The sequence below is a fragment of the Clupea harengus genome, chromosome 12 (assembly GCF_900700415.2).
Source record: "Clupea harengus chromosome 12, Ch_v2.0.2, whole genome shotgun sequence".
In the NCBI taxonomy this organism is placed as follows: domain Eukaryota; kingdom Metazoa; phylum Chordata; class Actinopteri; order Clupeiformes; family Clupeidae; genus Clupea; species Clupea harengus.
Genome location: NC_045163.1, coordinates 17,775,490 through 17,800,383, shown reverse-complemented (window position 1 = coordinate 17,800,383; position 24,894 = coordinate 17,775,490). Strand labels below are relative to the sequence as shown.

At 44.7% G+C, this 24,894-nt stretch overlaps 4 protein-coding genes and 1 non-coding gene across 8 annotated transcripts in view; all 5 read left to right on the top strand.

The window, feature by feature from the left end:
• The first annotated feature begins 767 nt into the window (after nucleotides 1-767).
• On the top strand, nucleotides 768-3,768 carry LOC116222890 (rabphilin-3A-like). The gene is made up of 6 exons (XM_031577972.2): nucleotides 768-871; nucleotides 1,364-1,493; nucleotides 2,056-2,139; nucleotides 2,529-2,841; nucleotides 2,945-3,082; nucleotides 3,566-3,768. The coding sequence occupies exons 1-6, from the start codon at nucleotides 768-770 to the stop codon at nucleotides 3,766-3,768; spliced, it is 972 nt and encodes a 323-aa protein (XP_031433832.1).
• A 753-nt stretch (nucleotides 3,769-4,521) lies between these two features.
• Nucleotides 4,522-10,810, top strand: LOC105902631 (rabphilin-3A). Its single transcript, XM_031578062.1, has 8 exons — nucleotides 4,522-4,587; nucleotides 4,932-5,041; nucleotides 6,110-6,236; nucleotides 6,517-6,573; nucleotides 6,793-6,944; nucleotides 9,225-9,306; nucleotides 10,094-10,190; nucleotides 10,503-10,810. The coding sequence occupies exons 1-8, from the start codon at nucleotides 4,525-4,527 to the stop codon at nucleotides 10,631-10,633; spliced, it is 819 nt and encodes a 272-aa protein (XP_031433922.1). The 5' UTR covers nucleotides 4,522-4,524; the 3' UTR covers nucleotides 10,634-10,810.
• On the top strand, nucleotides 8,337-8,407 carry trnag-gcc. The gene has a single exon. It is a non-coding gene; the product is annotated as a tRNA-Gly (tRNA).
• A 4,335-nt stretch (nucleotides 10,811-15,145) lies between the features above and the next one.
• pla2g3 (phospholipase A2 group III) lies at nucleotides 15,146-19,519 on the top strand. The gene is made up of 7 exons (XM_031578053.2): nucleotides 15,146-15,941; nucleotides 16,280-16,412; nucleotides 16,635-16,769; nucleotides 17,098-17,612; nucleotides 18,049-18,178; nucleotides 18,373-18,492; nucleotides 18,901-19,519. The coding sequence occupies exons 1-7, from the start codon at nucleotides 15,419-15,421 to the stop codon at nucleotides 19,094-19,096; spliced, it is 1,752 nt and encodes a 583-aa protein (XP_031433913.1). The 5' UTR covers nucleotides 15,146-15,418; the 3' UTR covers nucleotides 19,097-19,519.
• Nucleotides 19,520-19,828: 309 nt separating this feature from the next.
• Nucleotides 19,829-24,894, top strand: part of LOC105902629 (tetratricopeptide repeat protein 28-like) — a 49,662-nt gene continuing 44,596 nt past the window's right edge. For 3 of the 4 annotated variants that reach the window (XM_042709340.1, XM_031578044.2, XM_031578043.2), the window contains exons 1-2: nucleotides 19,830-20,263; nucleotides 24,676-24,894. The exon at nucleotides 24,676-24,894 is cut by the window's right edge and continues 66 nt beyond it. In XM_042709340.1, coding sequence (XP_042565274.1) covers nucleotides 20,234-20,263; nucleotides 24,676-24,894 — 249 coding nt within the window. In that variant the 5' untranslated portion in view covers nucleotides 19,830-20,233. Of the gene's footprint in view, nucleotides 20,264-24,675 lie in introns of all 4 variants that reach the window. The other variant, XM_031578042.2, reaches the window with a different exon arrangement.

The window sequence follows — 24,894 nt, the reverse complement described above, 5'->3', positions numbered from 1 at the left end:
GAGTCCATCTGGCAGAGGACACACTCTCCTTCAAACACACACATGAGCTCACTGAAATTTTTAGTACAAACGATTAAAACGAAATCTCATTTGTTCTCTGTTCTCTGTGTGTTAAAGACAGAGTGTTCCTTCAGTCTTTCCTTTATGCGTAGTAGGATATATACAACTCTACAGTCACAGTTACAGTGATATGCATACCCACTGCTCTACAGCTACAATGAGATATCCACTGCTCAACAGTTACAGTGAGATATCTACTGCTCTTCAGTTACACTGAGATGCATACCCACTGCTCTACAGCTACAATGAGATATCCACTTCTCTACAGTTACAGTGAGATATCTACTGCTCTTCAGTTACACTGAGATGGGTATCCACTTCTCTACAATTACAGTGAGATATTTACTGCACGACACTTACAGTGATATACTGTATCTACTGCTCTACACTTACAGTGAGATATCTACCGCTCTACAGTTACACTGAGATATCTAGTTCCAGTGTGTTCTGATCCCCAATGCTTCTGTGTTTTCACAGGTTACTTGAGGCGTGTGTGAGAAGTGTATCCGGTGTGTGTGTGTGTGTTTAAGATAGGTGAGTTGAGATAGGTGTATGTGTCTGTGTGTTTGAGGTGGGTGTGTGAGTGTGTGTGTCTGTGTGTTTGAGGTGGTGAGGCAGGTGTGTGTTTGAGGTAGGTGTGTGTATGAGAGAGAGAAAGAGAGAGAGAGAGAGAGAGAGAGAGAGAGAGAGAGAGCGAGAGAGAGAGAATGGCGGTGTGTCAGGATGACCTGACTGAAGAGGAGAGGAGGATTATCAGCAGAGTTCTACAGCGAGCCGAGCAGATGGAGGCACAGGAGCAGGACCGCATCGGGTAGGGGGGGGGGGGGGGGGGGGCAGGGGGCGGGGGCAGGAGCGCATTGGGTAAAGGGGGAGGGGGGGCAACACATGCACGCGCACACACACACTGAGACACAGACAAATAACAACATGCACAGCCTCTGGAAATAACAAAAGACAAACAGACAACATCAGCTCACATCAGCTAATATAATCTGACATCAGTGTCGGAAAGAAAAGCACCCTACTGACCTTGTGTCCTTTTCTCGTCTGTGTTTCTTTGTGTGTGTGTGCTTATTTCTGTGGGTATGCATGGTTGTTTATGTGTGTTTTTGTTAATGGGTATGTGCACATGTGTTTTCATGGTGTGTTGCTGAGTTTATGTGACTGATTGTGTCACGTGTGTGTGTGTGTGTGTGCGCGTGTATGTTTTTGTATTTGTATTTTTGTGAATGTGTGTGTGTGTGTGTGTGTGTGTGTGTGTGTGTGTGTGTGTGTGTGTGTGTGTGTGTGTGTGTGTTGACAGACGTCTGGAGCAGCAGCTGGACAGCATGAAGCTGACGGCTCGTGGTGATGGGGTGACTTCCTGCCTGCTGTGTGCAGCAGCATTCAGCCCCAGAGGACCAGCTGCTGTAGACTGTGAGCAGTGCAGAAAGGTACCATTCACTTGGGATTCTGAGACCTATACTCATCTGGGGCTACACTCACCTGGGCTGTGGTGGACTCACCTGTGCTGGGGTAGATTTACCTGGGCTGGTGTAGACTCACCTGGGCTGGGGTGGACTCACCTGGGCTGGGTTGGACTTAACAAGTATCTAGGGTGAGACTTGCTTGAATGTCATAGACATGTGATCTGTTTGGAAGGGACTCATCTGTACTGGGGTAGACGTGTACTCACGGGAGACTTTGTGTGTTTGGGTGTGTGTTAAGCGCCTCCTCTTCATTGTAGTATGTCTGTGTGTGTGTGTGTGTGTGTGTGTTGACCCACGCCTCTTCTCTATAGTGTCTGTGTGTGTGTGTTTAACCTCTATTCTTCTCTGTAGTGTTTTAGAGTGTGTGTATGAGTGTATGTGTGAGTTTAATCACTCCTCTTAATGTGTAATGTGTGTATGTTTACCCACTCCCCTTCATTTTAGCGTGTGTGTGTGTGTGTGTGTGTGTGTGTGTGTGTGTGTGTGTGTGTGTGTGCGTGTGTTTAATCATTCCTCTTCTCTGCAGTGTGTGTGTACCCACTGTAGTCTTCAAAGCCCTTGTGGCTCACGGCTGGTGCGGCTCTGCAGGATCTGCAGTGAGGAAGAGGAGGTGAGGAAAAGGAGTACCCAGCAGTTAACACACACGACTGAACACACACTACAGAACACACACTACAGAACACACACTAATAGACTAATAGTACCAGAACACATGGTACTGATCATGCTGGACGGCTCATAGTGTCCACTTCAGTGATGAAAAATACTGTCATTATGGCCTTTTCGTACCAATCACAGCAATTAGTTTCTTCTGTGTTGGTATTTCTGGATGTGACTGAAAGGAACTGTACTGGCTTTTTGACTGAATGTATTAAGTTTTACATATACTGTATGTATCTGTGTATATGGTGTGTGTGTGTGTGGTGAGTGTATACTGTGTTTGTTGTGTGTATGGGGAGTGTGTTTTCACACTGGCATATGTGTGTGTGTTTCCTTCAGGTGTCGAGGAGATCTGGATCCTGGTTTTTCAGGGGGCAGCCTAAGCAGGTGTTCCCGCCCCCTCTGTCTGTCTCACCACCAACAGACTCCAGTGCCCCGCCCACACAATCAACTGCCCCACCCAGAGACAATAGAGCCCCACCCACAAATGTGGTGGCTCCGCCTCCAGACTCCGGACTCCAGTGTCACCCTGCTGTCTCAGAGTCTCCTGCATGCCCGGAGGCTGTGCATGAGGAGTGTGCACAGCAGGGGCGGGCACGTGAGGAGCGCACACACATGACGAATGCCAACAGGCAGAGAGAGGGTGAACCGGGTAAGGCATGATGGCATCAGCTGTTGTGGCAGTGTGAACAGAAAATATGAATTCATTCAGTCCAAGCTCTGACTGTGTGTGTTATGTGTGTGTGTTTAATCAGAAATGAGACCTCAGGAAGAGGCAATTGCCACAGATGTTCAACAGCATTTCCAAGCTGCATCGGAGATCAATCACCATAGCAACAGCCAATCAGAAAGGGGGAAAGTCGGAGGCTCCACCCCCATCACAGTTCAGATCTGTGAGAGTGACATCAGTACTACACTAACACCTTTAATATAACTCCATGATTATGCAAGGACCTTCTTTTGGGACGCTGAACATCCTCTTAACCTGTCATATTAGGAAAACACTAGATTATTGTGTTGGATTACTGTACTGAATATTTTTTTTACACTTCCCCAGATTGAATTAAAAACAAATGCTGTTTTTTATGGGCCCCAAGACGTAGTTGTCTTTAGAAACAAACATGACTTTGGAACTCCATCCTGTCCCCTATGAAGTGTATAGAAATGTATAGATCCAATGTACTTGAGAAATGTTGTTATGAACCAGAGAAGAATGTTACTTTCCGGTGAATACCCCGTAGATACCCCCAAATGCCCCCAAATCAGGGTACCGCTCCCCCACCTGCATCACACAAACACACCAGTGCATCCACAGCATACATTCTGTCTGACGTCCAGCTCTCTTCTCTCTCCTCTCTGCGCTGTTCTCTTTTCAGGTGATGCCCCTCCACCTACAGGACATGGACCCCCCCCCCTGGCAGAGGCGTCCCCCCCTGTGTTACTGGAGAGACAGGGCGCAGCACCAGTTGCAGGCTCACAGGCCTCCTCTAGCCCCACACCCCCAATCAATGAGGTGGAGGCAGACAGCTATGACTCGGACGATGCCTGTAAGATCAATGATTATGGTTATTTGCAGTGAGATGATCATTGCATACGACCATTTGCAGGAAGACCAGGAATCAGTTATTCTGATCATTAACATCAGAAACGAAGTTCCGCAAGCAGTATAGGTTTTCAAAAGGAACCAATCATTCAGTAAATATGACTGAATGTAGTATGACTAATGCCAGTGCGGACTAATCTGATTAAATCACAGTATAGACTAATCTGACTGACTGTAGTATCTTTAGTCCCTGTGTTTAGTATAATTTGACTGAATGAGGCATGTTTAATCCCAATGACGCGGACATAATGACTGAATGAGGCATGTTTAATCTGACTGAATGGGGAATGTTTAACCCCAGTATGGATAAAATTTGACTGAATGCAGTATGTTTAATCCCACTGTAGTCTAATCCATCTGAATGAGACATGATTAATCCAAGTGTAATCTGATTTAACTGAAAGGGGCATGATCAAACCCAGGGGGTGAACCTGACCTGTTTTCCTGCTTTAGCAACTCTGGGTTGTTTGGAGTTCAGTCTGTTGTATGAGGGGGAGACCAGCAGTTTACACTGCAGCATCATCAAAGCCAAGGTATTGCGCCATCTATCTCACACACACACACACGCATACACACACACACACACACACACACACACACACACACACACACACACACACATACATACATACACACAGATGCAGATACTGACCTGCATGATTATCGTCATCATAAGACAATCATAAGATGTTAACATGAGGTCTTTGGTGTTTCTTGCAGGGGCTGAAGCCAATGGACTCCAATGGGCTCGCAGACCCCTACGTCAAGCTGCACCTGCTGCCTGGGGCCAGTAAGGTAGGTGATGACAGTGAGGTACAACCAATCATCTGTGTGGTATGACCATGTGCTAGTGAGGTGTGACCAATCCCTATTGAGGTGAAACCAATCACCATTTAGGTGTGACCAATCACTAGGGAGATGTAACCAATCACCAGGGAGTTAGGACCGATCAATAGTGAGGTGTGATCAATCACCAGTGAGCTCTGACCAAACACCACTGAGGAAGAGACTGATCTCTGAACTAGTCATGACAGAAACCACCATCTTTCTTGCCTTCTTTATCTCTCACTTTCTATCCCTCTTGGCCTCCATCCCCCCCCCCCCCTCTTTTTCTTGCTCGCTCTCTGATCTTTCACCAGGCTAACAAGCTGCGCACTAAAACCCTGAAGAATACGCTCAATCCCATCTGGAATGAGACTCTAGTGTACCATGGCATCACTGGGGATGACCTGCAGCGCAGAACACTCAGGTATAACAGCACCTGCATGATTAAACACTCACATAGAACAGTTCCTCCCAAACCTCCATGATTAAACACATAGAACAGCACCTCCCAAACCTGCATGATTAAACACTCATAGAACAGCTCCTCTTAAACCTGCATGATTAAACACATATAGACCAGCACCTCCCAAACCTGCATTATTAAACACTTACATAGAACAGCACCTCTTAAAGCTGCATGATTAAACACTCATAGAACAGCACCTCCCAAACCTGCATGATCAAACACACATAGAACAGCACCTCCCAAACCTGCATTATTAAAAACTCATAGACCAGCACCTCCCAAACCTGCATGATCAAACACACATAGAACAGCTCCTCTTAAACCTGCATGATCAAACACACATAGAACAGCACCTCCCAAACCTGCATTATTAAAAACTCATAGACCAGCACCTCCCAAACCTGCATGATCAAACACACATAGAACAGCACCTCCCAAACCTGCAGGATTAAGCACTCATGTAGCACAGGGCCTCTCAAGCCTGCAGTGCAAAAATTCAGGTAGGACTATCAGACTAACTCCTGCCATCAGACTAAACCCTGCTATCAGACTAAACCCTGCTGTCAGACTAAGGCAGCCATCAGACTAAGCCTGTGTACTGTATGTATTAATGTGTATATTTATGTTATGGATATGATAATGCTTATGTATTTATGTAACTGTCGTTAATCTATTTGCCTAACTGTAAAGCACTTTGGATTAACTCCTGTTGTTTTTTAAATGTGCTATGAAAATAGAGTGGCTTGATTTGACAAGCCTATCCCAGAATTCTAACCCACCCATCAGACTAAACCCGGCCATCAGACTAAACCCTGCTATCGGACTGACCCAGCTATCAGACTAAGCCCTGCTATCGGACTGACCCAGCTATGAGACTAAGCCCTGCTATCAGACTAAGCCCTGCTATCAGACTGACCCAGCTATCCGACTGACCCAGCTATCAGACTAAGCCCTGCTATCAGACTGACCCAGCTATCAGACTAAGTCTATCCAAATGGTCTAGCTCAGCTCTGTGTTCCTCTCCAGGTTGTCTGTGAGTGATGAGGACAGGTTTGGTCATAATGAATTCATCGGCGAGACCAGAGTGGCACTAAAGAAGCTGAAGCACAACCAGAAGAAGGACTTCAGTGTGTGTCTGGAGAGGGTGGTCCCGGTAAGATTGTGTGTGTCTCCATAAGACTGTGTGTGTGTGTGTGTGTGTGTGTGTAAAGAGGGTAAGATGCCACACTGTCTTACAAGGTCCCCATAAGACAATGAATTTGTGCCGTTGGTAACACAGACATTGCTAACACAGATTCTGGGAAAACATCTCATAAGTGTCTTTTGCTGTTATGTTCTTGTAAAGATCTCTAAGAATGTAGGATTTAGATATGAGTGCAGTCACGGGGACATGACTTGGTGGTTATGTGTGTCTGTGTGTGTTTATTTTATAGGTTAAGAGAACAGCAGTAGGTGGTTCAGCCCGGGGTATGGCTCTATACGATGACACGGTAAAAAACATACACACTTACCACACATACATGGAAATTAGGTTGTTAATCCCTGAAATATATGCAGTATTTTATTTTGTCTGTGTGTCTCTGTATCTGTGTGCATGGGCATTCATATGTATGTATATGTGCCGGTTTATGCGTTTTGGGTGTGCGTGTGTACGTGTGTGTGTGTGTGTGTGTGTGTGTGTGTGTGTGTGTGTGTTTTGGGTGCGTCAGGTGAAAGAGGGGACAGAGTCCGAGGAGAGGGGGCGTGTTCTGGTGTCTCTGACCTACAACAGCAAGAGAGGGGAGCTTCAGGTGGGGGTCATCCGCTGTGCCCACCTGGTCGCCATGGATGCCAATGGCTACTCCGACCCCTTTGTCAAAATGTAGGTGCTCAGCATTTATCCAAATCTCAGAGCTGATCTATCACACCAATACAGATGTTCAGAATGTACGCAAAACTCAGAGGTACTTAGGTATGAGATAATTAAGTAATTAAGTATGCCTCTGAAGTTAGAAAGTTTGGGTAAAATGAGTTGTCGTCGATCAACTTAACATACTGTCTTCATGTAGTTGTGTAAAACCTCCTACTCTGGCCTTTATGGAGCTCTGAATCCTCAGAAAAATTATATTTTCTAACCTTGTGGGAACAAATTATCATCTTGTGCGCATAAGACATGTTAAGACAAGTTAATTATAAGAAAACAACTTTTGCGTAGAAGATAACAAATATCATCTTACGGTAGGGACTCCGGAGTTCTTGGGTAATTTTTTATATCTGTACTTACACATTTTTATTCTTGAGAACTAGATACTTTATAATTATTCTATTCACTAGGGTTGGGTACCAAAAACAGACGCCAGTATTGCTCCAATTCCTATATGATCGGTATCTACCAGATCGAATCTCAACGCAGATTTCAGTGTTACTTAAATAAGTTATCGATTGAAATATTTGCCCTTGCCTCTGATGCTCTAAAATAGACATTACAGGCAGTAGTGGCGAGTCAGTTTTGAAACTGAAGAAGCCCTAACGTGAATTTGGACATGGGGGGTGGGGGGGCAGAGGGTGGGGTGGTATTAAGTATGTGATACAGAGAGCATGCATGGTGCCGTCATGGCTGGTTTAATCTGGTAAATTTCATGTCACACATATATTACATTTACATTTACATATAGTCATTTAGCAGACGCTTTTATCCAAAGCTACGTACATAGGCGAGAACAATCAAGCTACGAGCAATAGAGAACTAGTGTTACAATAAATAAATACTACTTTACATAAGAAATAAAAATAATATATATTTCCCTTTACCTTTACCATTACCATTGCCTTACTTTTACTCAAAATAGAAGAGAGAACACATTACCTTACCTTTTTTCACAATAAAACAGAACACGTTTCAAAATAAGCTAGGTGTGTTGCACATCAGCAGTTTTTGACTGTGGAGAAGAACAGGGGGAATGGATTTATATAGTCCGGTCTTCCCCTAGCGTCCTCTAGGAGTCGTCACTGCTACCAGTGTGCTGTAGGTCAATAGATTAATGGCATATGATATTAAATAATATTAGACCATAGTGACCGATAAACGGGCGATAAGCCTTGACATAATCTGCTGAACCTGCTCAATGTACAGAAAGGCAAATATTCGTACAGTGGCCTATCCAAATAAAATGATTCAGGGCAAACGGATTGTCCAGCAGTTCAATTCAGAAACAGAGAAGAACAGGGGAGGCGTGTTGTTTAAAAGAACATCCAATCTTCTCTGTAGTTACCTGCATTGGTGGTTCAGTGGTAGAATTCTCGCCTGCCACGCGGGAGGCCCGGGTTCGATTCCCGGCCAATGCAACCTCCCTTTTTAACAGGTGCGTTCTTGCTTCATTTTTCAAAAGAATGCAGTGGAGTGGAAAGTGGAGTGGATATATTGTTCAATTTCTAGTTCAAATTTGCAATGTATCGGGGAGGCAGAAGCAAGAATGCACCCGTCAAAAAGGGAAGTTGCATTGGCCGGGAATCGAACCTGGGCCTTCATTGTATTTTGCCTTTCTGAAAGCGTGCCACAGCAATGATTTTGATTGAGACAGAGACTAAGCATTGGAACAGCGCCAGGAAGTCGTAGTGCCCAAAAATATATTACATCCATAGTGGTTTAGCAACAGAGAAGAATGGGAAACGACATAGGACCGTTTAGCTGAACCATTCTCGTCTCTGGCGCAAGATTGGAAATGGGTAGTATACTCATCTACGTCATCGACTGTTTAAAATCATCCTGGTAAAGCTAATGATTTGCCTCTGAGCCAACGTGTATTCATTTCATGCGGCACGGGACATGATACTGAACCTTACCGAATTCGTTATTCACAGGAGTTAGTGCCTCCTCAGCCCCACTCAGCCCCTTGCCCACTTTTTAGCCTTCTTCAAATTAATGCAGTGGAGTCAGGCTCAGCGCGGAGGGTATGCTTACACTTTAATATATTGTTCAATTTCTAGTTCAAATTTGCTTTAGCACTAAAAAAGCCACTCTGTAGCTACTGTCATCAGTTCACTATAAAAGAATCATGTTTAGCTAAAAATACCCAACCCTACTATTCACTGTTTCTTCTTCAGGTTCTTGTATTCATGTCTGTGTTCTTGTGTTCTGTGTATTGTGTGTATTGTGGAGTAGTTTACTGCAGCCTGACATGGGAAAGAAGGGCAAACAGAAGACTCAGATCAAGAAGAAGACCCTGAACCCTGAGTTCAATGAGGTCTCACTCACACACATCCCTCCCAAACATGCTTCTCTGCACAAGCACTTCTCAAACACAGAGAAAAATCAGATTTAATGGAAACATCTTAACATCCTAACAGCCAGTAAATCCTCATTTGGATTAAGATAATCTGTACACACTGTCCGTTCCTCCTTACCTCACTGTCATTGAAATATAGCTACTGCTGTCCATGACTGCTATGGCAGATAATGAGGACATGTTCTATGTGTGAATATGCCATGCTATGATAGATACTGATGCCATCTGTGAATATGCCCTGACATAATAGATACTGATGCCATCTATGAATATACCCTGACATGATAGATACCAATGCAATGTGTGAGTATGCCATGCTATGACATAAACTGATGCCATGGTAAATATGCCATGGTTAATATGCCATAGAAACTGATGCCATCTGTGAATATGCCATGCTATGATAAATACTGATGCCATCTGTGAACATGCCATGCTGTGATAGATACTGATGTCATCTATTAATATGCCATGCTATGATAGATACTGATGCCATCTATGAATATGCCATGCTATAATAGATACTGATGCCATCTATGAATATGCCATGCAATGATAGATACTGATGCCATCTGTGAGTATGGCTGTTTGACTGCTTAGATGACCATGATGTCTGATTGGCAACCTGATGCAGTATTTGGTATGATAGTTAGATCATAGTTAGATAGTTAGATGATAGTGGAGTGGGGGGAAGGCTGCCTGTCCTGACTGTGCTGCAGTCCTAATGACAGATGTCCATGTGCAGGAATTCAGCTTTGAGGTCAAACACGGTGACCTGGCCAAAAAGACACTGGACATCTCAGTGTGGGACTATGACAGGGGCTCAGCCAACGATTTCATTGGTAAGACAGCGTCTGCCTGCCAAGAGAATGTGTGTTGTGTCTGTTGTGAGAGTGTGTGTTGTGTCCGTTAGTATTGCTGAGCTGTAATATGCTGAGCAAATTAATACATGTATTGTGAACAGAACAGTGTGTTGTGTCTGTTTGGAGAGTGCATGCTGTGTCTGTTGGGACAGTGTGTTTTCTGAGTGATTGTGTGCTGTGGATGTTCAGAGAGTGTGTGTTGTTTCTGTTTTGAGAAGTCTTGCCAGAGTTTTGCAGGTTCTGAATGGTTTCTCTGATGCTTGTGGGTTCTCTGGTTCTCTGCCCCTGCAGGCGGATGCCAGCTGGGCATCTCTGCTAAAGGGGAGTGTTTGAAGCACTGGTACGAGTGTCTGAAGAACAAAGACCAGCGGATTGAGCGCTGGCACGTGCTCCTCAACAACCAGCAGCCTCTTAGCGACTGAGTAGTCCTCTCCCTGTAGTTCACCTCACACCCCTCTGACCCCTCTGACCCTGTCTCATGGTTCAGTCCACTAGAGCAGTCCACTACTCGGGGGGTTTCAGGAAGTACCCCAGTGCGAAACACACACACACACACACACACGCCCGGCGCGCGCACACACACACACACACACACACACACACACACACACACACACACACACACACACACACACACACACACACACACACACACAGGTGTTAGGCTGAGTTTGTGTCTCTGTTCAGATGAATCCACAGGAGGACCAGAGCAGTAACACACACACACACACACAAGCGACAGTATGGAAGAATGAACTGCTTTTTCAGTTTTTGCTTACTTTGAAACTAGTTTTGGTACCATCTTCAAATTCATTTTCATGGTATATGGCCATATGAAGGAGAGCTAAACACACCTGTATTTCCCATTAACTTCCCATACTATGCACTATGTAGTTCTGTGATCCAGCTCAGAACCCCACAAAAAATGTAAGGAAAGATTTCACCGCACGATGTTACCGGTATCACCAAAAGACACCAATTTGCATGCTTTCAAGCTGTGCTGTTGTAGCAAGGTTTTTGAATGTATTTTAGTATGTCATGTAGTTAGCTCGTTATTTTTACACCTCCTTACAACTGGTTTAAAGGGTCTCATGTCTATGAGTCTGAATGTGTCATGATCCATTATGTCCATTGCGGCTTGAGTGCCCATAAGATGGACTCTTTCAGTGACCTCTACTTATATAAACCAGTTGCTTCTACAGGCTTCTGTAAAGCACAGTTAGCGATGACACAGCATAGATTAAGTTTGAGTCATTACATCACTGCAGGTGGCAAAGATGAATTTGACTCATCACTGTGCTCCAATCAAATGACAGAGATTACATTTGATTCACCACCCTGTTGTCCTTTTGTCCAGCCCACTGGCGTGATCTCTTATCAATAACGCCTCTGTGATGTATTCCACAGATAATGCAGATGTCCTTGATGACTTAACTGTGAATCTCGTGAGTTTGTGGATAGTCATGTCTACTGGCATGTTTTGTGACTTGTGAAAAATATGTTTAAATGAGTATGATCACTATTGCAGTGAAACAGTAGCAATGGCATAGCTTGATCATACATACAATAAAGAACTTCCATTTTGGTTCTATCTGCATGGGCTGAATTTTGTTCTCATCAAATGCAGCAGGATATGCACACTAACTAGTTACTTCTTATATAATTATCAAGTCATTACCAATAATATCAAACAAATAAGGGTAAGAATAAAGATATGATTGTATTTGTTTCGATCTCTGAACAAAAACAAAAACGATAGTAATGAGCAGACCGCAACCACAGTCATCAACACTACTGTACAATGCTAAAGAGTGCCAGTCATCAACACTACTGTACAATGCTAAAGAGTGCCAGTCATCAACACTACTGTACAATGCTAAAGAGTGCCAGTCATCAACGCTACTGTACAATGCTAAAGAGTGACAGTCATCAACGCTACTGTACAATGCTAAAGAGTGACAGTCATCAACACTACTGTATAATGCTAAAGAGTGAGTAATGGAGACCAAAGCTGGTTTGAAGTTATACTGAATGACTGAATAATAAGAACAAACATAATAAAGTTACCTTTGTTGTGAGATGAGTGCCCATGGGTTTGCTAAAAATGTATAGGAATCACACTTGTCATGTACAAACCTTGCGTGATGAATTTCTGGTAAAGAGTTTGCATATACATTTCATCCTAAACTGGCAAAGTAGGTAATGTATCAACGTATATTGGTTCTCTGTTCCTGTACATGAAAGGGGCCATAATTATGTCTGTTAACACTCTGTTATTATACATACTATATACAAATAAACATATATGAATTTTACAGACTATTTCCATATGGGGGGCCCCAGGCTCATGCTCCTTAGAATGGCACTTGCAGAATTCAGGTGTGATATATAATCTACGGTAGCCAGTATGTGATGAGTGTTTCAAGTATTGTTGTAGACAAGGATGTATATAAAAGCATGTTATGAAGTGTATGCATAGAAGTGTAGATAGAGTGATGCACAAAAAGTGAGGATGAGACCATGATTTCTCACTAAATTCCCTCCGCTGTCTCATGTCTCATTAACATCAGTGAGGTGAGAGTGAGAGTGGTGATTGGTGAGACAGGAGAGGATGTTCAGATGAGACAGTCAACGATGAGGCAAAAGGTCTCGTGTCAACGTCACTCCGTAGGCCTAATCTGATCGTCAGCATGCTGACTGACTGCGCGGTGAGCCATGCCATGTGGCGTTGTTTTATCTGTAACTGTGAGCTGTAACTGGGCCACCCTCAAGGCACGCCAGGTCACGCCATCCACAACATGTGAGCTACACGTGTATGGATTTTGTATCACTACCAATCATGTACACTTAAGTGAACATATGGACAATTACACAAATTATGCAAGGACGAGACTTGCTCACTTGCTGTGTTTGCCCTTATGATATATGTTTGTGTTGCTGTTAATCTGAAAGCTAAGTTCAATAAAGGCTAATGCAGAATGAACACTTTTTGTCGATTTGTGTGACCAATAACGCCACATTAATAACAAAGCTAGTCATCTGCATTTCAGATCTGCTTTCAGTTTACAGTCCCTCATGCTGATAAAAAAAGTTTTGAAATATAATGTGATGTAATGTACTGTAAGTGTAATTGATTGTAAATAATGTCATAAATTACCTTTCTGTGTGAGTGTGCAGATGTGTGGAGGCGTGTGATTGGCTGAGATCAGTGGTGCCGTAGGAAAGCCCCTCTGTGGTGACGGGGCACCAAACTTTGTGCGAATCAGGTGAGCTGTGGACCAATCAGAGAGCATCAACACATACACGTGCACACACACACCTGAACCACACACACAGACACATCAGCACACACACCTGAACTGCTCTGCCACAAAGCACACACATGGCCGCTTACCGGTACAGCTACGCTCGTTGAACTGCACAAGCACGTACACACACACTAACCTGAACTTTGCATCACTGAGACAACTTTTCTGCTTCAGGGTTAAAGGTGAAAGCTTATCACCTCAACATGCCACCTCAGATTCTAATATCAGTGCTAAATGTCTCTTACTCAAGCCGGACATTTATGGCTTTAATAGGATGTTGTGAGGGTGTGTTGTGATTGTTGAGTGTGGTAAAAATTGGGATTTTTTTCAATTTCCTATATAATTGCTATATAATTCCTAAACAAATGTGATCCCAGTAGGATCTTTCCAAGGGTTTATTGTGATTCTCAAAAATTGCCATGATTTTGAGGTAAATAAAATCAATCCCAAATAATGCAGAAATGTAATTTTTTCTTTTCTTTTTTTATTAAGGTAGTATTGCGGTAATAAGAGAAAACTGCAACCCGCAGTTGCAACTTCAGGAAATCCTTTGAATTCATTTTTGAAAGCGCAAGATCGCAAAATCCTGGAGAGTCTGCTTTATACATGTGTGTTTGCCATTCAACGATAAAGGTCAGTTCTCTAAATGAATTCAGTTGAATACTTCCCATCTGATGCAGTTCAAGTGAATGCCGTACAACCATACTACCATGGTGCTGAAATAGTTATGTGAAAACCCCTCAAGCAGGACAGAAAGAAGCAAATCTGGGGAAAACAAGGAGAACCTACGAGGCAAACAGGAGAAATGAGACACAAGCCAAAGTTCAGTAGAAAAGCCTGTGGTATGGTGCCATTCTGTGAGGGTTTGTCCTGACCAAATATAAACAGCACTTCTGCTCTGCCTCTTACACAAGCGCAAACTGTTTTCAAACTGGCTTCCAGTGAATCTTACGTCATAGATCAGAAGAATAAAAACTCACCATCTTGACAGAAACTGACTAAAACCATTAGTGAATTTTAGTTTGGTGACATTGATGCATTTACATGTGACATTGTTAATTTAAACATCAAGCTTGGTGACACTGGTGTATTTAAACATCAGGTTTGGTGACATTGGTGAATTTAGACATGTGACAGTTAAAACTGAATATGAACATCAGGTTTAATTGTATTGTATGCATGTAAAATATATATAATATGTTCATGATCCAGCCAGAATGGATATCAGTGAAGAAGGCTGTAATAAACTCTAACCAGTGAATAGAAGCTTTGGAGGACAGCATGTGGCCTCATCCTCTACAGATCTGAACACACTTAAGGGCAACTGTGGACGAGGCACTGCACCGACAGATATTCAGTCAATCCATGTCTGTTCAAGGGCACCTCTGTGTGTGTGTGTGTGTGTGTGTGTGTGTGTGTGTGTGTGTGTGTTGGTGTGTATCTGTGTGTTTGTGTTTCCGTGAGAGAGAGTGTGTGAGTCCAAGTACACGCTCATGTTTACCAATAGCAACGCCCACTACGGAGCTTGTCTTTGAAGTGGTTTGATGTTGACAGAAGCGTGGGAACCCCCTCCTTCTCAGTATAAATGAGGCAAACTCTCTCAGTTCTGATAAGGTAGGAATCACGACCACAGTGACTTTAAGCTGTGCTCTCTCAACAATTTTACTCCAGCAATCTTGCAGGCTTCTAGATCACCGATTCCTTCAACGGCTTGTGTCAATAAGCCATCTTAAGTAACATAGCAGGTTTTAGATAACAGATTTATTCAACATCTTGTGTCAATAAACTATCGTAACTAGTAAAAGGTTTTAGCTTATTGAGCTTAATTTAGATTTATCCGGCGGGTTGTGTGCATAAAGCCCATGCCCATCTGACCCAGGGTCAGTGAGTGACTGTGAGATGCCCAGTAAGACTGTAAGGTTGTTGGCATGGTGGGCAACATGCCTCCTGCTGATGCAGTCTGCCCTTACTGCCCTCGCTGAGGAGAGGGCGCCCGGCTTCTGTTTTTGGACCCGGACGCTGACAGACCGGCGCACTCACCAGATGTTCCTGCGGCAGCGGAGGGGGCAGCTGGTGCTGTACCACGCTCTGTGGGGGCACGACGGGCCCCTGCAGGCGTGCGTGACCAGCCGGGAACTGGCAGTAACCCACGGATACCTGACAGAGTGCCGGGAGCGCCAGCAACAGCATTTCAGCGCCAGCCCCCAGAGGTGGTTTCACACACACACGCTGTTCCAGCCGGGGGTGTGTGTGGAGGCTCATGCGGGAGGCAGCGCGCCTGTCAGACACACTCGGGATCTGCAGACCCAGCACGCCCACACAGAAGGATCCGGAAGCAAACGTGTGAAGAGGGGACTGATGATGATTCCTGGAACTCTGTGGTGTGGCTCGGGCAACACGGCGGAAAACTACACTGACCTCGGTTAGTGCACAACACACACACCCAAACATATTACACTGAGTAGAGAGATAGAAGCTACAGTTAACAACCAGTCAGTGTGTGTTTCATTTGTGTGTGTATCACCTATCATCTTTTGTGCTGTGTGTGTGTCTCACCTTTCCTTAATCTCCTGTGTGTCTAACTTGTCTTTATTCACCTTTGTGTCTTTCCTGGCCTTATTGTCCCGTGTGTCTCACCTGTCCTCATTCACCTGTGTATCTCGCCTGTCCTTATTCTCCTGTGTCTCACATGTTCCGACTCTTGTGTGTGTGTGTGTGTGTGTGTGTGTGTGTGTGTGTGTGTGTGTGTGTGTGTTTTAGGTGCCTTTGCACAGACGGACGAGTGCTGTAGAGACCACGACCACTGCAAACACACCATCACTTCCTTTAGCTCTGACTATGGTGTGTTCAACACCAACATCTTCACCTTATCTCACTGTGACTGTGATAACAGGTACGCCAGCACTCAACCCACCCCGTGCACTGGCACACACACAGAGGCTGCTGCTTCAGCTGTGCTTGTATCATCATGCTCATCTAGACTACTGTAAACATTGGAGTGCTGTGGCATCTCCAGATCCCGCCATGCCAACTCCAACAAAGTTCTAGATGACATCACAATAGGTTCTAAATGGAAGTGTCCAGCATGTGCTAAAGCTCTGGAATGTTCCCTCAGGTTCAAGCGCTGCCTGCAGCAGGCTGAGGACTCCATGGCCGGCGTGGTGGGCTACGGCTACTTCAACCTGATCCAGATGAGGTGCTTCGAATGGTCGCTCAGGATGGAATGCACAGAGCGCAGCTGGTGGGGCAGGTAACAGCTTATTCTCTTGATTCACATGAAATGGAGCCATTTAGCAGACGTTTTCAAGCAATGTAACTTATAGTATTGTACAGCACTACTTCTGTCAGTATGTGTACTCCCTGGGTATCAAACTCTGGGTCTTGGTGCTGTTTGCCCCCTGTTGTACCTGATGACTTACAGTTGAGTTTTTACATTGTACATTTTACATTGTACAAGGGAGGACAGGGAGAGCCTCAGGTTGGGCTGTAGATGTTGTGTGTACATGCTGGAGGGACAGAGATATAATATGCCAGCAGTTCACACATGTGTGTGTGTGTTTTGTGTTTTTCTCTGCCAGTTGTGTGTCATCTGACCTGACTCGTTACGCTGTAGTGCAAGAGCCCACAGACTTTAACTCCACATTTCCAGAAAACCCCAATCTGCCACAGCCAGACCAGGTTACCACACCAGACCCAAACCAGTCATCCGAACCTCACCTCACGATCAGTGCCACCACACCGCCACAGCCCATTATGTCTACAACCAACCTCCCGGAGACCCGAACTGATGCCTCAGACAACCGAATCAACCTCACGGACACCAGAACTGATGCCTCAGACAACAAAACCAACCTCACGGACACCAGAACTGATGCCTCGGACAACAGAACCAACCTCCCGGGCACCATAACTGATGCCTCAGACAACAGAACCAACCTCTCAGACACCACAGCCAGTGTCTCAGACACTAGAACCAACCTCCCAGACATCAGAACTGACGCCTCGGACCACAGAGCCAGTCTGCCGGGGACACCCAGCCCACCCGACAGCAGCAGCCACCTCCCGCTCCCGCTCACTAACTCCACAGTCTCAGGTGAGTTAAAAACACCACTGCACTTCCCTCTGAACACAGAACACACACACACACAAACACACACACACACACACACACACACACCTCATGCAACCGCTCATTCATCGGAGCAACCCAGTGTGCCTCGCCAAACTCTCTGTGCTCTCTCACTCTATCTCACCCTACTCTCACTCTCTTTCTCATCCAACTCTCCATGCCTGACAGGCCAGTTATGTACAGGTCAAACTGCCCAAGAACAGTCAAGACCATATTTGTCTTGAATGTGTTATCTGCCCAAAGGAACATTTTTGTGTGAGGTGTGTGGAATGTCCCTGCAGATCCTTTACAAAAGTGTATGTGTGAATGTATATGTAAGCTGTGTGTATAACATGTGTGTGTGTGTGTTTGTGTGTGTGTTTGTGTGTGTGTGTGTGTGTGTGTGTGTGTGTGTTTGCAGGTCCTTTGCATTTGTGTGGTGTGTATAAGTCCCTGGATGACTGTAGACTGCAGGTGCCCCCACTACAGGAGCTCTTTGGTCTGAAGAACACAGAGCTACGAACCCTCTATCACTGCAACTGTACCAGAAGGTGAGACACGCACACACTCACACCAACATGCAGGGGGTGATACACATACACATGCATACACACAGAATCTGAAATTGCAATCTCACATACGTATTCTTCACAGTTTTCTTCTCAGTTAGAGCAGTGTATGGGTGTGTGTTTGTTGTGTATGTGAGTGTGTTAATGTGTTAATGTGTGTGTGCTGATGTATCCAGGTTAGCAGAGCATCTGCCAGTGCTGGAGGCTGCAGGACTACATGCCTTGCTGCTGGACTTTGTATCAGAGTATTGCTTCATCCTGCCAAACACACAGAGTGTCATCGCGCCACAGAGCAGGTCAGTGTGTGAAAGGTCACACACACACACCATGAACTCATCGCGCCAGCATTACTTCAGCTCCACACACACACACACACACACACACACACACACACACACACACACACACACACACACACACACACACACACATCAGCACAGACTAGCAGGGCATGCTGCTGCCTGCAGCGCCCTCTGGTGGCCATATATTTAGCAGTGCATGGGAATGTGGGGCTGAAGTGGGAAATGTAACTGCCCTCTCTGCAAGCAGTCAGTACTACCATAGGTGGTACACACACACACGTACACACAGGAAAACACACGTGCACAGCCTGCACCCTCCCTACACAGCATGTTATCTTATCTTTGTTTAATTTGTTTAATGTCTCCAAACTTGCAATTAACACCTCTTTCCCTGGTCAACAGTGCTGTTCTACTGCAGATGCCATTCATTCATGCAAGGCTGGGACAGAAGAAGCCTACAACAGGCAGGCGCCACCTATTGGACAAGGGTCGCCAACTCCGCCACAGTAAACGGAAAAAGAGGAAAAACTCGGGGGTCAGGCTGTACCGTAAATGCCGGAGAATGCACTCTCAGCTCCATAGACTAGGACAACATTGACCCCTAAAAAAACTGTAGCATGTGTCACCCGGAATCAGTTTGGCACAGAGATTTCAGAAACAAACCTCTCAGCCTCTCCCTCTGCGCTTTGCTCAGCCCATCACCTGGGTTTTACATTTGATTGACATTCTGGAGGCCCAATCCACCCTGAGCTGCTCTGAGTTTCTGATTGATGAAAGACTGAAGCTGGCTGAGAAACTTCAGAGGGGTGATGCATGCTGATGCATGCTACTCATGTTGCAGAAGCACATAAAAAAGTTGCCTTCTGTTGCTTTAATCATAATCCTGTTTATTGTATATTATTCTAAATAAGCTATATGTAGAATAATGCCAATTTTGTCAATGTGAAAGGCTGTTTGAAAGAAATGATGTGTATTGAATGTTGTATATGAAGATCCAACGTTACTTGTGAAGTCCATGTTCTAAGTTATTTTGTTCAAAAAAAAATTACAGTAATGTTTTTCTTAGTAAAATGTTGTATTGTGGTGTCTACACTGAGAAATCAAAGGCAGAGCAGCAGGAGTTGGAACAGACAGTCTGTATAGTCGCTACTGTAAAGACTGGAAATGCTAGCACAGAGATTATTGCTCTACGAAGCATTTACAATGGCGAGTTTAGGGTGCCGACCAGGCAGCCAACGGCGGGGGCGCAGTCATTTAAAAATAAATTACTGTCCTTAGGACCAACATTACGGTGGTATACCCACCATCATAGCTGCCCTCGGTGAATCCACTGGTAGCTAATCAGATAGGCTGACTGAACAGAAGGCAGGAAGAGAGGCAGGCAGCGGGCTGAGGAGAGGGCTGAGGTCGGTAACTCTACTCCGCTGTGATGTCAGCAGCGGTAATGCGCGCTGAAGCTCCGCTGGAGCAACAGCAGAACCGCCTCTACCGGGAGAAAATCCGCTACAAGCCCGAATGCCAGAAAAAAACGGGGATTTGACAACATGGCGTACTTTCTGTGGAATAACTTTTCTTAAGACGTAACGAAGAGTTGTGCATCCTGACGGAGACGAATTTCGGGGAAGTTAACACAACTTTAATTTGACCTTTAAAACAGATTTCCCATCTTTTTTGTAAATACGTCTATCATGGGATGAAAGTTTCAAGTTGTCGCACAGTCTTGAAGTAGGACAGGATGGAGAAACAAGGATCGCGAAAAGAAAAGGTAACGGATACTCCGTGTAATATGAGAGTGTAGTGTCGTGTAACTTTTAAACGCGAATATCTTCGTGAGAACTACTACCGTCATCCAGCATTCAACCTTTCCTGTTTTGTTGAGTCTTCCCCAAAAAATATGCGATCGCAAACCATTCTATTCGCTAGAACAGAAGTGTGCAGAGTGAGTCTCTTATTAACGCAGATGAAAGGTAAAAACGTATAGCAACCGCTTGCATTTGGAAGAATTCCGACCTTTGTTTCAGTCCAGCTAAAGTGCGTAAACTCGGTTTGGAACACAGATTAAATTCAGCAGGGGTTGCAGTTATGCAACTACAGTATATACACTTAGAGTAGGCTGTTAATTATGTCAACAATAACATTAACTCTTATCTCCGTTTCTCGGACTATTGTTTGTTTTGACAATGAAAGCAACTGCACATACTTAGAGCAGGTAAAGGCTGCGCTGTAAGGCCTTACTGAGAATTTAACCCTTTGTCATCCTGACAGTGAGCCCAGAGTTCTGGTGAGAAACACTGAGAACAGGAAAAGCTCACACATACCACTGTATCTCAGTCAGCTGATATCTAGCATTGCGTATGTATGCTGTGTGTGACAGCTTCTACAGTCTCGCAATTAACCTCTTCATTTGACAGCATTCAGTTTTGACCATGATGCTAGGAGCCTGTCAGTCAGGCCATGTGTAAAACAACTCTGTGTTCTGTGTCAGGTCTGCGTGCACACATGATTTTACAGAAGACTTTTAAGACTGGGGAATGGTTTATTTTAAGGTTGGAGGTGCTGCCCAGTAATTACAGAGAGCCCACAGTGATTGTAGTGAACACAGTAAAGGCCCACACTGGTGCGACTGGCATTAATGCAGAGCCCAATTAAATGTGGGGTTTCATGACTCTAATTCACTTTTTGGCAAAGTTCAGCAAATTGCTCATCACAGCCTTCTTGCTGTCCATTTTATACGGCTCTAAAAAAAATGGTATTCGTACATAGTCCTGGGAAACAAATAAAGAAGCGTGGACCGAGTCATAGACTGTTTCAGCCAATCAACAGTTTGCTTCAGGAGCTTGAAAAGGACAGATGTGATTTGATTGGCTGTAGAGCCCAAATATCTACAACCTTTCACTAGAATCGCAGACTCTACCATTAATACTAGACTGGTGCTTATGGTGGCATTAACACAGAGAGCCCAATGAATGCCCACACTGGTGATTATGGTGGCATTAATGCCCGCTTCCTGTAGGGAGGTCACATATCAAGATGAGATAAATGCGAAATTCTTACTGCAGGAGGATTAAAGTGAGGCAGACCTCATAATGAACAGTAATTGAATATGAGAAGTGCAGAAAGACTGACTCAGGAACATGTGTATGGGGGATGAAACAAGTGTGGGCCTAACCAGGACTTGGCATTTGTCTCTAGTGGTGCTCTGAGGCCTGTTGCCTGTGATGGGTACTAGAGTGTGTGTGTGTGTGTGTGTGTGTGTGTGTGTGTTTGTCTGTGTGTCTGTTTGTGTGGAGGGGGGTGGGGGGGTTACAATTGTGTGTCTATGTGTGTTACAACTGTGTGCGTTGTATCATGTCTCAAGTTTATGATGAGTATTATAAGCAGGGTTAGAGATCACAGTCTCTCTCTCTCTTTCTCTCTCTCTCTCTCTCTGTGTGTGTGTGTGTGTGTGTGTGTGTGTGTGTGTGTGTGTGTGTGTGTGTGTGGAGGGCTATCATAGTGATGTATATTTATGTCTATCACTAGTATTTCAATATTGTGTGGTTATTGGTGCAGCCCTGCTGGTTGTAGGTTAAGTCTAGTGAGAACTGATAGTCGGTAAGGCTCTATTAGCTAGTTGAATCGCAGTGAGCTGCTCCATCAATGTTAATTCACAGGGTTCACCAGGGGTCAGATTAAGGGGTCATAGAGTCAGGAGAGGTCATCATACTAGCAGATGTATGGTGTTTTTTGTCCACCCCTGTGATTAGCATACTAGAAGTGCCAGACATAGAAGACTGGACTTCAGTGATGAGGACATTCCCTGCATAATGCAGAATGGCTCAGAACTTTGGATGAAAAGCGACAAAAGCATGAAAAATCCTAAATGATTAATTTATTGAAATATTAATTTTTAAATTATATTTAACATTTATCTGTTTTGTTTTCTTTGAGAATAGGCAATGGAACACATTTCCCCAGCTTGGACTGGACACACACGTAGAGAAGAGTAGAGTTTGTGTGTGTGTTGCGTGTGTGAACATACGTGTGTTTTGTATCTGACTGTGTGTGCATTGGTAGACTGAATAGTGTCTATGCTCATGTCAATGAGAAAAGTCTGAGACATAGTTCCTAGCCCTACATGAGTGCACCACAAGAAGACCGCATGCCGCAGTGTGAAGCCTCCTGAGGCCACGGTGGCACCACTAAAACACTATTTGATGGCAATCAGTTTTTAACAACAAAAATGATTTAAACCACAGAGAAAACACAATCCACAATTACAATGCAATAGAAAACACAGAATCTGGGTCTAAATGAATGGGAATAAGGAAATAAAGGAGATGGCTTTGACAGGGCCTTCAGGTAGCTGCTGCGGAAGCCCCAGACCTGGGTAACCTGTCTTATGTCGAATTCTGACTGGTCTGTGAAGCCTAATGAGGGACATGTCCTATAGATTTTATATACAGAAATAATACGAATTGAATGTGTTGTTAGAAATATCTCAAAGTCTATATGGAAACATACTTTCTGCTAGCACAGCTAACTGTACTGTTTTAGCAGCAGAAGGCTAACTGGCTGAAGGCTAGCAGAAGGCTAACTGGCTGAAGCTAACCCTCCAAAGCCCCCCAGTACTGTTGACCTCTTACACCGATGGAGGATCAGTGCTGATCCTTCATGATGTGGGAAATGTATACTTTACTCTATCTGTGTGTGTATGTGTGTGTGTGTGTGTATATGTGTGTGTATGTGAGAGAGAGAGAGAGTGTGTTACTTCGTCTTCCTTTTGTTCTGCTCAGTTGCAGCTGTTCCGTTCTCAAATTCGTCTGTCCAGAATGAGTCCAACTAAAACCCTTATTATGCTGACTGCCCCAACACTCACACACAAACACACATGCGTGCTTTCTCTCTCTCTCTCTCTCTCTCTCTTTCTATTTCTCTGCCCATACACACACACACTAGCTAAACCATTCTCTCTTTACTTATTTTAAAACTCTTCAACACTTCAAAATATGCATTCAGCAAAGACAGCCTAAAGCAGTACAGACAGTCTAAACCATCAGTACAGACAGTCTGAACTATCAGTACAGACAGTCTGAACTATGAGTAGAGACAGTCTACACCATCAGAGATAGTCTACACCAGAGACAAGGTGTCTCTCCATCTCTCTCCAATCTCCATGTCTCCTTTCTCACCCTCTCTTTGCCTGTTTCCCTGCCTCTTACATCTCCCCCTACAGCTCTCTTTGTTTCAATTTTTCTTTTCTTTCTCACTCTTTCCTCTCCTCTTTTGTACCTCCACAGCAGGTTCTATCCATTCTTCTTCCAGTTTCCTCTCTCTCTCTCTCTCTCTCTCTTTTTTGCTCTCTCCAGCTCACTCCCTCTCTTTCTGGAAGTAATTACGGGTTGTGCTGTCCCAGAGTGCTTTGAGAAGGGAGTGGTGAGGAGGGGCTTTAGAATACAGACAGGAGTCACGAATGAGGGTTTCCTCTCTCCTTCCCTCCCTTCCTCTTTCTCTTCATCGCTCTCGTTTCTTTCACTCGTTTCTTTCTCTCTCTCTTCCTTCTTCTCTCTTTTCTTTTTCTAAATCTCTGTCTTCGTTTTCTCTGTCTTTATGTTTCTCTCTCTCTACTTCTCCAGATGGACAATACTGAGAGTTGGGCTGATGGGTCCTCTTAGATGTATATCTTTAGCTACCACTGAGAAATACACACACACACACACACACACACACACACACACACACACACACACACACACACACACACACACACACACACACACACACACACACACACACACACACACACACAGTCCTCTCCATCTCTCATCTCTCTGTCTCAAACACACATACACACATTCTTTCTCTGTCACCTACATACACAAACACACACACACACTCACTCTCTCTCTCCCTCGAACACACATACACACACTCATATTCTCTCTCTCTCACCTACACATACTCTCTCTCTCTCTCTCAAACACACATACACACACACACACATTCTCTCTCTCACCTACACACACACTCTCTCTTTCTCTCTCTCACACACACACACACACACACACACACACACACACACACACACACACACACACACACACACACATACACACACACACACACACACACACACACACACACACACATGTCCTGTGTAGTTGGTTGGTTGGTTGATCACCTCTCCCCTCTCTGCAGTTTAGTGTGTTTGGGCCGCGCTCTCTGGGTCGAGCTGTGAACATGTCGGAGGGGCGTGGCCTGAGTAAGGCGGAGTTCATGGAGAAGGTGCGGCAGAGCAACGAGGCCTGTCAGCGTGGAGACTTCCAGAGCGCCGTGCGTCTCTATAGCGACGCCCTGCGGGCCGACCCCCAGAACTGCATCCTGTACAGCAACCGCTCCGCCGCACACCTGAAGCTG

What these genes read in the sequence shown, in the direction of transcription:
- LOC116222890 (XM_031577972.2), top strand. Translation starts at nt 768, where the DNA reads ATGGCGGTGTGTCAGGATGACCTGACTGAAGAGGAGAGGAGGATTATC. An exon ending in TCTGCAGTGAGGAAGAGGAG is followed by an intron (nt 2,140 to 2,528) that starts GTGAGGAAAAGG and finishes TGTTTCCTTCAG; the next exon opens with GTGTCGAGGAGATCTGGATC. An exon ending in CCCCATCACAGTTCAGATCT is followed by an intron (nt 3,083 to 3,565) that starts GTGAGAGTGACA and finishes TTCTCTTTTCAG; the next exon opens with GTGATGCCCCTCCACCTACA.
- LOC105902631 (XM_031578062.1), top strand. Translation starts at nt 4,525, where the DNA reads ATGGACTCCAATGGGCTCGCAGACCCCTACGTCAAGCTGCACCTGCTG. An exon ending in GTCTGGAGAGGGTGGTCCCG is followed by an intron (nt 6,237 to 6,516) that starts GTAAGATTGTGT and finishes TTTATTTTATAG; the next exon opens with GTTAAGAGAACAGCAGTAGG. An exon ending in TGAACCCTGAGTTCAATGAG is followed by an intron (nt 9,307 to 10,093) that starts GTCTCACTCACA and finishes GTCCATGTGCAG; the next exon opens with GAATTCAGCTTTGAGGTCAA.
- pla2g3 (XM_031578053.2), top strand. Translation starts at nt 15,419, where the DNA reads ATGCCCAGTAAGACTGTAAGGTTGTTGGCATGGTGGGCAACATGCCTC. An exon ending in GAGCGCAGCTGGTGGGGCAG is followed by an intron (nt 16,770 to 17,097) that starts GTAACAGCTTAT and finishes TTTCTCTGCCAG; the next exon opens with TTGTGTGTCATCTGACCTGA. An exon ending in CACTGCAACTGTACCAGAAG is followed by an intron (nt 18,179 to 18,372) that starts GTGAGACACGCA and finishes TGATGTATCCAG; the next exon opens with GTTAGCAGAGCATCTGCCAG.